This window comes from Cryptotermes secundus, unplaced genomic scaffold, assembly GCF_002891405.2.
Source record: "Cryptotermes secundus unplaced genomic scaffold, Csec_1.0 scaffold854, whole genome shotgun sequence".
In the NCBI taxonomy this organism is placed as follows: Eukaryota; Metazoa; Arthropoda; class Insecta; order Blattodea; family Kalotermitidae; genus Cryptotermes; species Cryptotermes secundus.
The window spans coordinates 1-13,216 of record NW_019727108.1 but is presented as its reverse complement, the minus strand read 5'-3'; the positions used below and the strand labels follow the sequence as shown (position 1 = coordinate 13,216).

At 36.4% G+C, this 13,216-nt stretch overlaps 2 protein-coding genes across 9 annotated transcripts; one reads left to right on the top strand and one right to left on the bottom strand.

The window, feature by feature from the left end:
* Positions 1–56: 56 nt before the first annotated feature.
* On the bottom strand, positions 57–10,097 carry LOC111864492. 2 transcript variants are annotated; one of them, XM_023851767.2, is made up of 2 exons: positions 9,167–10,097; positions 57–805 (listed from the first exon to the last, which is right to left on the bottom strand). In XM_023851767.2, exons 1-2 carry the CDS (start codon positions 9,900–9,902, stop codon positions 765–767), a joined length of 777 nt encoding a protein of 258 aa, XP_023707535.1. In that variant the 5' UTR covers positions 9,903–10,097; the 3' UTR covers positions 57–764. The 2 variants fall into 2 exon arrangements, with proteins under 2 accessions (XP_023707535.1, XP_023707536.1); XM_023851768.2 differs by lacking the exon at positions 57–805 and adding an exon at positions 4,568–5,463 and having other exon boundaries at positions 9,167–10,096.
* Positions 10,098–10,143: 46 nt separating this feature from the next.
* LOC111864504 lies at positions 10,144–13,200 on the top strand. Of its 7 annotated transcripts, none has more exons than XM_023851789.2 (3): positions 10,144–10,199; positions 11,073–11,137; positions 12,085–13,200. In XM_023851789.2, exons 2-3 carry the CDS (start codon positions 11,084–11,086, stop codon positions 12,346–12,348), a joined length of 318 nt encoding a protein of 105 aa, XP_023707557.1. In that variant the 5' UTR covers positions 10,144–10,199; positions 11,073–11,083; the 3' UTR covers positions 12,349–13,200. The 7 variants fall into 7 exon arrangements, 4 of the variants coding, with proteins under 4 accessions (XP_023707557.1, XP_023707559.1, XP_023707558.1 ...); XM_023851791.2 differs by having other exon boundaries at positions 12,052–13,200; XR_004513029.1 differs by having other exon boundaries at positions 10,150–10,579.
* The last annotated feature ends 16 nt before the right edge of the window (positions 13,201–13,216 follow it).

The window sequence follows — 13,216 nt, the reverse complement described above, 5'->3', positions numbered from 1 at the left end:
CTGTCAATACAATGTGATCATCTCTGCCTGCAGCAAATTGCTGAAGCACCTAGCCTGGAGAAGTCAAATGCTCTTCCTGCCTGGCCAGGGGTTCCAGCAGGATTAGTAAGTGCAGGAAGTCACAAACAATACCCGCCCAGCTCACAGCATGTGCTGGAAATGGTCTCTCATGCATTTCTGGCACCTCTGTAACATTCACATTCATTTGTTGAGAAATTCCTTTCCCAAAATGGAGTAAACTTTAAACTGTGATCTCCTGTATGAGGCATCTGAAGGTTTTTCATGGAGATGGTTCAAGCCTAGGGTCAAGTTTATTCGATTTCATTCCAGTAAGCACTTAGCATTTCTGTTTTGTTCTGTTTGGTCCAGTACCAACCCTGTCTTAATTTGCTTATGATTGTAGGAGTAGGTGTTCTATTCTGAATTAGAACATCCCAAAATATATGCCAGAATCATCATCTTGCTTTTTTTTTTACACACTCACTTTTCACATATTGGAACACTCATTGGCTATCCTGGCTGAAGTTTTTCATGGTTTTTTCTCAGTACCTCCAAACAAATGCTGGAATAGTACATCAATTAGGCCATGACTGCTTCCTTTCAAATCCTTGTCAATTCATTATTCATTGGTCATCCCATTATTCAGCACTATATAACCTCGACACTGAAAGCATTGTCATATGACCTATGATATCACATGACAGAAGTAAACGGTTAGTTTCTCACAGTCCCTTGCTCCTTCCTTCCTAATACTTTCCAGTTTGTTATTCATTGGTCATCCCATCATCCACTGCTATACAGGCATCTGCAAACAGTTAACCAGAGAAGGAGTAAGTCTTTTTGTTGAAAAAGTAATCTAAAATGTATGCAGACACAGTTAATGAAGTTTTGTAAGGAACTAGACATAGAATGGGGTCTATCAAAAAGAATGCTGGGATTTCAAATACCTGCAACACAGGAATAAAAACAGTGCAGTTTCTGGCTGCAAAAGCCTGGGATGACTTAGATGTTATACCAGAGCCAGTCTTATCCTGGGCTGGAGATTGGGACAGCAAGTTAAGTTCTTATGCGAGTTATTAGCAGCATCCAACGTTATCATGGCATTTTATTTCTTCAGAGTGGCAACACTGAAGTATCTGTATTGTTGAACAAACTGAAATTATGTTTATCTTGCTTTACTGAAATGTAAGTATTTTGCTGGGTGCTATCCTGAGCTGTGAGATATACAGACTAATCTCAACCATATCACTTTTACCACTCACTGAATGAGATGTATTTTTACCATTTTGCACTGTATCACAACACTTCTACAGTCATCATCACTTTAATTTCTCTTGCCTAAATTTAAAGTATTATTTAAACAGCAGACACATGTCTTGTCAAGAAAATTATTGTTCTTTTAAATATTTTGTGCCTTCCTTACTTGTACTAGTTCCCTCAATGTTCGGATCTACACCTTTTTGTGGAGCTATCTTTAGCTTATATATAACTCCTTTTGAGGCTACTATACATGAATTTCTGTTGCGGTAAGTAACCGCCATGATACGTACTTAATGGACTTGGTAACTCAGTATTGAAAGTTAAGCCTGCACCAAGATGTGAAAAGTCACGGTGAAGTATCACATCATCACCACCACCACCACCACCACCTCCTTCCAGGCTTACAGTGTATTCACCAGATTTACTTTGCTTTGTGACAATTGTGCTATTGACAGAAGTCACCTTTTGACTTATCTCTTGCCTCACCATGGAGTAAGGAAATTGACTTTAATTTAAAGAGTAACTCTACAACAAAGGCAAAAATAATACCGTCTAATGTGACTATTTCAGTTTTTTCACTTGAGGATTCATCTCCCTTACATGTTCCGATCCTTACAGATCATCCTCAGAGGGTATCAGTACTTTCGGAAACTACTATTACAATAAATGTTAATTGTATAGATATACATTTGATGTCTGAAATGCACAATATACGCAATGTTCAACCTTCCACGTTCACAGTGGCCTTCTTGGTGTTAAAACTTTTAAAAAAGTTTGTTTTAAAAAACTTTCAAGATCAAGCTTAAAATTTATGAACCAAACAGGTTCGCGTCAATANCACCACCACCACCACCACCTCCTTCCAGGCTTACAGTGTATTCACCAGATTTACTTTGCTTTGTGACAATTGTGCTATTGACAGAAGTCACCTTTTGACTTATCTCTTGCCTCACCATGGAGTAAGGAAATTGACTTTAATTTAAAGAGTAATTCTCCAACAAAGGCAAAAATAATACCGTCTAATGTGACTATTTAAGTTTTTTCACTTGAGGATTCATCTCCCTTACATGTTCCGATCCTTACAGATCATCCTCAGAGGGTATCAATACTTTCAGAAACTACTATTACAATAGATGTTAATTGTATAGATATGGTATATTTGATGTCTGAAATGCACAATATACGCAATGTTCAACCTTCCACGTTCACAGTGGCCTTCTTGGTGTTAAAACTTTTAAAAAAGTTTGTTTTAAAAAACTTTCAAGATCAAGCTTAAAATTTATGAACCAAACAGGTTCGCGTCAATACTCCTATTGTTATTCGTGCAGGTGGCTGGTCCTGTGCTGCCTGTTTATCTTGCAAAAGGAGATTCTTAGTATTTCCATGTTTATTCGTGGCCTGCTGTGTTGTTTACACTGTTCAGCCACAAGCCACCTCCATGAATAACAATAGGAGTACTGACATGAACCTGTATGGTTCATAAATTTGAAGCCTTACAGATAAAGTTTTTTAAAACAAACTTTTTAAAAAGTTTTAACACCAAGAAGGCCACTGTGAACGTGGAAGGTTGAACATTGCGTATATTGTGCATTTCAGACATCAAATATACCATATCTATACAATTAACATCTATTGTAATAGTAGTTTCTGAAAGTATTGATATCCCCTGAGGATGATCCGTAAGGATCGAAACATGTAAGGGAGATAAATCCTCAAGTGAAAAAACTTAAATAGTCACATTAGATGGTATTATTTTTGCCTTTGTAATTGTTAGTGTGACAGACGAGAATGAAACAAACAAAAAAAAAAAAAGAAATTCTCCAACTTTTAAAAATGTTTTATTTATGGAAGCAATGTTAACATTAATAGTACTCAATAAGTATAAAAATATGTCTTTCACTTTTATTTATTTTTTATATGAATACATTAGGAAGAAAATAATAAATTTATGAACCAACAATAATAGAAATTATGTTACAAATATTTTTTTCCCCAATTGTAAATATATACAAGGCACTGCTCAGAAAATATTTATTAGTACTATAATGATTATAATAGTAGGTAACATAAATTTGCATTATGATCACAGTATGTCGTGTAAACAAGCTGACAGTAATACAGCAATGAAACTACAAACAAAATCTATGTGTCACTCATAAATCAACTGAGCAAAGAGTAAGTGGATATAAACATCTAGAATATCCTTATTCATTAAAATTACCAAATATCTATCACTGATAATACAATAAATGCAATTAAAGGAAGATTAAACATCAATATGCAGCCATTACAAGTCCTCAGGGCTTGCTTTGTGTCAGAAGTAGTTAACAGCTTCTATCTGTTCATATGTTTAACCTCAAAACTAATTATCATGAGCAAACTATTGAATTTTTAATTATAGACTTGTATAAAACTGTACAAATTGTACAAGGTTTGCCATTACTTTTACTATTAAAATTAATTTATTTTATTATATTGTATACGTTTATCAGTATTGTATTACATATGTGTATGCTACTGGATGACAGCTGTAATTCTTAGTTGTGACTGTAACTAGGACATCTCCACATCCGCATGAGAATGTACTCTCGACAGGATTTATGGAAGGTGAATGAATGAATGAATGAATGAATGAATGTGTAAATTATTTGCAGTCATAAAATAAACAAAATGGTGTTCTTATTCAACCACAACAAAAAAGCTGTGTTATGAGGAAACTGGAAAATATATATATGTGACAGAAAATTAAAAAATATTATCTTCTGGGATGTGATGTGTAATCTGGGAGAAATTCAATGAAGTTTCGGAAGAACTTACTGCATCCATCTTCAGGGTCAAAGAGGAAGCCAAGCAAGTAACCAGCAAGAAAGCAAGGAGTGAACCGAATGCCTAGGCTTCACATCCCATTAGGTATAGTACTCTTCGGTCACTGCTGTGAGAACTTCAAATTCAACATAGAAACTTGTACATTTCTGTAATTATATTTCCATTACAATTATCTTATGAAGATGATCTTTGCCAAATATCAGGGTTATGTTCATCAAAATAGTACAGTAAGCAAAAATTTGTTTGGCAAAACTTTGGAATCTATGGGGAGGAGAAAAATATATGGTTTGTGGTGAAAGTGTTACTTATATACAGTGTAAATTATATTGGTGTTCATAACAAAACAAAAATATACAATGGGAATAAATATATTTGGAGTTGGTATGGCAGACTTATATAATGAGTACACTCTGGGTTTGCAGTGAAAGGTGTGTTTCCCTTCATTGCAGTGTTTACTCATGTGGTAACAATTACNTGTAGGGAGCAAGATCAAAGACACAAAATATATTGTTTGCACTTAAATACGAGTACCTGCAAAATAATGACCATGCTTGTATACTGAGTAAGCAAATTGCTCATTGATGCAAAATGACAAAAAAGTCTTTCTATAGAACATATTCTTAACTTCAAAGCCAGAATATGAAAATAATATGCATTTGCACTGGTAATATGTGTTTATAACAACATCTCGTCTGTCTGAGTCTTGAGCACAATAATTATTCTGGGATATTACCTGAATAAGGCACATTCCAAGAGTGTATAAATTCTCTGTGATTACAGTTGGTACATTATTGACCTCAGTCTTCATTTATTGCAGATATCATTTGTTTGAAAATTAATTACACTACAGATAACATACTGTACTGTCAAATTTTTTTTTCCTTTATATTTTGTTAAATATTCCTTATATCAAAAAACGTTCCAAGTAAAATTTGTTAAGGCCTTATGTTTCATGCCATATATATATATATATATATAAAGCAATTCTGATATCTGTGATACTGGATTGAAGCATCATGTGAAACAGGTTACATGAATGAATATGATACAAAATTAAACTTGCTTCACGACTATTAGTGTATATTCCCCCCTCCGTAAACACCAAATTTAACTATACAATGCTTTTCTTTCATGTGATGCAGGCTATTATTACCTACTGCAGCAATAAGATCCAGCTCATTTTAAAGTTTCTGCATCCCCATAAATGAGTAAGGTTTAAATGTAGTATGGTATGGGGTTAAAAAAATTCATCTTTTCAGAGCTGCAGTCAGATACAACCTTTTCAATATACATTCATTTCATGGACATTATTGAAAGAACATAACAAAAGTTGCAGAGGCAGGAGCCTTAGTTGACAGAATACAGGATTTCAAACACCTGCAACACAGAAATAAAAACATATATAATGATGTTAGTACTTGCAGTGTAATTGTAAACTAAAACAGGTTTATTGATAAAAGTTGTGTGATTGTCCCAACTATAGTTAATGGACAGCAGCTTAATTACATGTTCTGTGCAATCAGTACAGTGTCTACCATACAGCAAAAAGGATAGAATGTGTTGTAGTATGCAAAATTTGAATCCATTATTTGAGTTCAGTGTGAATTTACAGTGACTGGCAGTGAAAAAAAAAACATACTGGGAGGCCTAGTAGATCTGATTAAGATGTGACTGTGTTAGGCAGAACTCGATCTCCAAGTGCAGCATTACGGATGCCACAAAAATGTCAACATAATTCTTTGGAAGATCCTACACATAGAAGCATACAAATTACAGGGAGTCCATACACTTACAGCATGAGATAAACAGATACACATGCACACAGATTCTGGAATATTATAATTTCTTAAGTCGTATTGTCTTCACTGACAAGGCAAAATTTCACATCTCTGGACATTTCAGCCAGCGCAACTGTGTCACCTGAGGCAGTAGGCCTCCCAGAAAACACAACATGATCAGGGTAGTCCTAAAGTGAACATTTGGTGCTGCCAACACATGAAAGTCATTGGCCCATTTTTCTTTGTTGAGGACATTGTTACAAACAGTTCATGCCTAAAGGTAAAGGTAAAAAAGTAACGCCATCTCTGTAATAGGCCATGAAGGCCCACAGGATTGTTAGACATCAAGGCTTGCACATTTTCTCTAGACAGTCGGCTCACAGACGGCGGTGAGGTCTTCCTTACACGCCAGCTGCCCTTTACCCCCCAGGAAGATTCCTGGTACTCATTTCTGTTAGAGGCTGAGTCAATCCCAGGGCCATAGTGCCTCATTGGGACTCAAACCCGCAACCTTCTAGCTTGTAGAATAGTGCCTCAATCAACTACACTACCACGTGCCCCCATTCATTCCTAGACATGTTAGATAATTACACTCTTCCACAGCTCAACAATAGCAATCTTACTCTTTAACTGGACGCTTCCCGTTCATTTTGCTCACACTGGCCACGACTGTTTAGACACACATTTCTCATGTTGATGAATAGAAAGAGGACTCCGTGGCCCCTCTTTCTCTTGAGCAGCTGTATAGCCAAAGAGTGAACTCAGTGCACAGATCACTGCAGCAACTGCATATGTTACAAAGGACGTGTTACAGTGTGTGTGTGGCAAGAGGTGAACTATAGGTGGAATGTATGCAAGGCTACAGATAGCACTCCATGTAAAGTGTTTCATATCTAACAACTTTTCCACTTGTGGGAAACAAAACTGTTTGAATTGATAAATGAAATACTTTGTTCCTACACTACAGGTGCTGAAATCCCAGCATTCTTTTTAGTAAACCTTGTATGAACTTCATGCTCACTACAATATACCAAACCATATTATAAAAATACAAGCCGCAACACTTCAATTAAAAATTAGCCTCTATATAACACACTGTTTTTGCCTACCATCCAGTTCTAAAACCAGACCACATGAATCCTTACAATTAGCAGATACTTCCTGCTGTAAAACTAACACTCTAGTCAGGATATACCTGGTTTGAACCTTGCCCTGATTACTGACTATCCCGTTTTTATGGTTCTCCTCAGCCTCTCCAGGTGGATGCTGGTATTACAGTGTAATGAGAAGATAGCTAAATCTACGGATGCCCCGGCATGCGCGATACCTATATCTGAAAATATGGCACAGATGTCTTCTTCCTAATCTTTACTCATTTGTCATTCATGACTTCAACTCAGAAACATTACTTTGTGCTTAGTTAATGTGGAATTTATGGAAAATTATACAACAACCATCTAATCCAGATAAAGAGGAGAAAATAGCGCTGAATTGGTCATGCCCTAAGGAAACCCACAGCATCCTTAGAGAAGTCGGCACTAGGCTGGGACCCTCAGGGAGCTCAAAGGGTTTCACAGATACACTATGCTCCAGAGGGAGCAACGGGAATTAACTTATGTGGAAAATACAGTTTCCTTATCTTGACAGACTGGCAATTTTCTCCATTTTGACTGTAGTGTGGTACCCAGAATATTTTAGTCAATATGAACTGGTATACAAAATCTCAAATCTCACATTATTTGATGTTTTATTGTGGTAATGTGTGGAGTTACTGCTGCACATACATATCCCATGATGCCATTGGTTTCTTGTGTCTTAATGTAACATTTTCTTAACTGTATAGGTTATGTGGTCTTGAATGGAAGAGCATATATAAAAGATTAATTTAAAGGATGCGACTTTTTTAATGTATTATCTCATTATGCACCCAGAGGGGCTCAGTAAGACCATAAAAATCTCAGTCAAGATGAGATCTGGTCAAACCCCTCAAACTTGAACCAACAGTGCTAGTAATATCATCACGTCAGTTACTTTATCATTCTTTGGTTCACTTTCTGTCCTCCTTATGTCCTTAAATATTTACATATGTACATTCCCCATGCTTTGAGAATAGAAATATAAGTGGGGCATGGTCAAAGAGAAGTTTTCTGTGGATACTATTCTACATTTTTATCTCAAATGCTAACATGACATCATGTATGGAACAGACTGGAAGGAGCTCCAGTAATTGAAAGGCTAAATTCTACTTTGGACTCAGGTGTGGGATATGGCATATTCCCACCATGCCACATTCCACACTTATTTTTGAGTTCATGTAACTTCTTCCAGGTTAGGTTAGGTCACATAACTTTAACCCTGGAAGTCCCAAACTGTAATCTACATTTTTATGCTAATTTGTCCTGCCACTTTATAAATTACTCATGTGATTACACACAAATTAAAAGATCGTACAATGTAAAAATATTATATGAATGATTGGTCCCAATGTCGTTTTAGTATATATGAGACTATCCTGAATTTAATTCAACAAATCATGTTGGTTCAGCTGTCTAGGTGAATACATTAATCATTATAAATTCCATCAATGAGAAAATCCATCTGTCTGTAATGTCTCCTTTCCCATAATTCTAAACTTTTCTTGTATAAAAACACTGCCAACACAACAAACAGCGGAACTGTGAAAATGACAACTACAACTGGTATAACATAGTCAGTTCTGTTCAACTCCTTATCATGGGCTAGAGATTGGGAAGACAGGTTTAAGTTTTCAGGCAAGTCATTAGCAGCATCCAGTGTGAACAATGGCTTTTTGTTCCTTGAAAGTGGAGTCCCTGATGTTGCTGTATTGTTGAGAGAACCAGAGTTATGTTTATTGTGCTTTACTGAAACAGAAGTATTTTGCGGGGTACTATCCTCAGCTGTAGGATTTCCAGCTGAATCTGCAGATAACAAGTTCACTGGTTCAACTGTCTCACTTTTACTGCTCACTTTATCAGATGTATTTTTATCATCCTGCATTGTATCACAACACTTGCTACAATCATCATCACTTCCATTTCTAATGCCTAACTTTAAAGTATTATTTAAACAGCAGATACATGTCTTGTCAAGAAAATTATTGTCCTTTTCTACAGTTTCATCAGTGCCCTCAATAATTGTACTAGTTCCCTCAATATTTAAATTTACACCTTTTCTTGGGACAATTTTTGGCTTATACATAACTCCTTTTCGGGCCACTGTACTTGTAGTTGTGTTGTCATGGTCAATAACAAAAAAACTGCCATGATATGTACTTAACGAACCTGGTAACTCAGTAATGGGAGTTAAGCCTGCATCAAGATTTGAGAAGTCATGGTGGAGTGTCACACCACCACCACCTTCCATGCTTACAGTGTATTCACCAGATCTATTTGGCTTTGTGACAACTGTGCTATTGACAGAAAAGTCACCTTTCAACTTAACACGATCAGTTTCTTTCTGTAGCTTCTCTGTATAATTTCCAGATGAAAACACTGCAGACACATCTGTACTATTTGGTTTTGGATCATGGTCATTTCTCGTGAAGAGACTGTAACTCTGACCATTCGGTTTATATGTAACTCCTTTCCGGGGCATGGTACTTGAAGTTCTGTTGTCATGGTCAACGGCCGAAAAACTGCTATTATATGCACTTAACATATCTGATAACTGTGTGCTGGAAATCGAACCCTCATCAAGATGTGAATTGTCTGGGTGTAGTGTCACACTACCACCTTCCATGCTTACAATATGTTCAGGAGCTCTATTTTGCATTGAAAGGACTGTGCTGTTGACAGAGTCACCTTTCAACTTAACCTCATCTGTTTCCTTCTTTACGTTGTCCGTATCATTTCCGGATGAAAACAAAGCAGACAGTTCTGTACTAACTGGTTTCGGATTACGGTCATTTCCAGCAGGGAGACTGTAACTTTGAGGGTCATCGCCACAGCAAACCCATAAATTTTCCTTGTGCCACAATATTAACAACCACACTCCTATCCATTTCAATAACATATCCATGATGTTCACTTTTTACAGTTTACAAATACTAAAAAGTGCTGTTCGCTTCCTGTGCTCTATTAATATTCGAAATCGTTCAAAATATTCACTTTTACGTCTCGTAATTTCTGAAACGAGTCGCACTATAGCACAGAGTACTAGAGTAATGTATAACCTGTATAACCATGTATAACCACTTCCAAACCACGAACGGAGCTACACGGAGATAGGAGCAATCTGAGATAGTCAATTGTCACGAAGTCACGAAGGCCGCTACGAACGCCACGAACTTCTCGCAGCGGGGTTAGACAAATTTAGGTATGGGTTGGAACGAAATGGAGAAATTTAGGTTATGAAAGGCCGGGTACCATGTTCTTTTGTGTCATTTATTTTTCGTCCTGAACCTGTAATGAAACAAAATTAGATATTGACGGTATCGAAAGTGTTGTAGAATACATTATATAGCTCAATAAATTGTTGTACAGTATCATCATGGGGAAAACTGCAGTTCAGTCCAAAATATGTATTAAATTTATCTCGGGAAAATTGTCTGCTGTGCAGAGAGGAGAGAAATCGCTTAATTTATCGGATTTTTCACAAATTTGAAGTGAACCGAAGTAATTCAGGTGTTACGTTGGATTATTACCAAAGAAAAGTCAACAAGATCGTGATGTATCGCAAAGGGCATTTAAGATTTGGTATATAATATTTGAGTACTTGCAATTGTTTGTTTGTGTGTGAAAAATGTTATTGAGGATATATAAAGGCATTTCGCATATTGTAAGCTCTATGTGTGCCACCGTTAACACAACCATTTAAATAACAGTCCGCTAGAATTTATAAATCACAATAATTCCGAAAATCTATGATATACGTATTCATACATATTTGATATTCCGTGGATTGTAGTTAGTGAAAAGGGGTCGTAGGATGTGTAAAAGTCAAAAACGCAATACAAAACACCAGAAGCCTTCGCAGATAAGATGAATATATATAACTTTCATGTAACGCATGTAAGGTATTCATATGAAGTGTAACGCAAATGGTCAATTTCATGCCCAATTTGTCTTTTCATTGTTACTACGGAAGTGCCCCTTTCGTTCCTGACACCATGTGGTAGGGATCTGAAGGTTAATTTTTACAATTCTTTCCTTCATGGTTTACATGGATAATACGTATTTTACTTCATAGCATTCTCGTGAATGGTCTTCTATGACTATACCATTCAGCAGTTAATTGTTATCCATTCTCTTCAGGTAGGTTGTGAATTCTTTATTTGTAGTCATTTATACTTTAATTGACTTAATGAATATTTAGGTCTTTCTGTATTTCCCTTTAAAACCAGTATAGTTCAGTCATTATAGTGACTAGCAGTGGGGAGGATGACAGAATATGAGTTTAATTCCTAAGAGGGGCAAGAGGTCTTTCTCTTCACAACCATACCAGCCTCTTATCTAGTGAGTACCTAAGTATCTTTCCTTAGGGATGAAGTGGCTTGGATATGAAGTGACCACTCACCACCAACTAGTTCCAAAGTTAATATGTGGAGCTATACCTCTACTTCTTTCTGACTATATGATGTGTAGCTTAATTAAGCACAAGGACAACTTTACCATGATATAATGAAAAGAATGATATTCAATTAGTGCACAGTGCATTGGACTCCTTCTAGAAGTGTTGCCTGAAGATGGCCTTATATGGTCAAAACATTTAGCATTATGATAAAGCATATATATTCTATAATTTTAATAACATTTTATACACAATGACCACTGTATGGATTAAGTGTGAATCAGTGTTATTAATTGTTGTATTATAGAAACAATAGACTATAAGTGTTCAAAAGAGCCTGTCACAGGACCCAGTCCAGTGACATTAACATGCATGGTTTTCTCTGCATTTACATCTACACCAACCTTCTTACCAGCGTCAGTTAGAGATCTTGTGTCTTTCTGTATGATATTTTTTTTGTCACCCAACATATTCACATCAGCAGTTGATGTTCCCCATTTAATTTCAGTTCCAAAGTTGAAAAGTAATGGTGGTAATGGTAACAGCCAAGAGGAATGGTCCATAAACCTTTGGTCCGTTAACGACATACAGAATATTCACTTTCAGAGTGTTTTGCTTGTATTTAACAATTTGATGTGATTTTTGTGATTCCTGGAAGATTAGATTGTGGCAGTTTGTTTTATCTGGTAAGGGAAAGGTGGACTTGTCTCTGGAGACAAAGAAGGCCAAATCCCAGCCGTCGTCAGGAAAGGTGATGTTGAGCGTGCTCTGGGATCAGCGGGATGTCATCATGACCAACTACACGCAAAAGGACGTCACCATCACTGATGAGTACTACCTGAAACTTCTGAGAAAATTACAGGAGGAAATCAAGAAAAAGCGACGTGAAATGCTGGGAAATGGTGTGCGACTTCTTCAAAACAATGCACCACTCATGCTGCTCATGCTACAATGACACTTGCTGTCAGTTTGGTATATGAAATTCTCCCCCATCCACCATATTCACCAGAACTGGCACCAAGTGACTTCTTCCTCTTTCCACGGCTAAAGAAGCCACTTCATGGTAAGTGAGTCCAAGAGGATGATGACATCATTTCTGCAGTGGAGGAATTCCTAAACAGTCAAAATGAGACCTTCTATGATCAAGGTATCCAACAGCTAATGCATCGTTTAGGAAAACGTGTGGCCTTGCAGGGGGCATGTGTAGAGAAGGGCTAACTCACATACAATTTCTTGCACCTGTGTCTCTGTTCTTCTGGGTGATAATTAAAATTTTATGATTCCCCACATATTGAGTCAGCTCCAGCCATCTTCCATCACAATTGATATCCATAAATTCAATCTTTAGTGTATTTTTTTTCCTCTTGACAAAATATTAACTTGTTAAAAACTGATTTGCAGTTTTCCAAGTGAGTTACGTTCATGTGTCTGCTGTAAGACTTGATTTATAGGCTCACATGCTGTTGTCTTAAACTTCACATACATACACAGTAAGCTTTTATGGAACAGTGGTATCATTTGTATAATGACTGATGAAAATACAACAAAAAGTCTCACATGTAAAACAGACTTGTTATTATATTCTAAAGGGTTCTGACGATGGTGCATAACTCAGAATTACTGGGTTTTGAGGCTTTGTCCATTGTCCAGTATTGTAGAACAGATCCAGTTTCCAAAATGCTGTTCTCATATTTTTAGATTACTGGATGATGTACAAAGTCCAAAAACTGAGTAATTAATTATGAATTATTAATTAATTAATTAATGATTAATTAATTAATTTCTGGATGAAAGCATAATTTCTTTGTAGCATTTTATGTTCT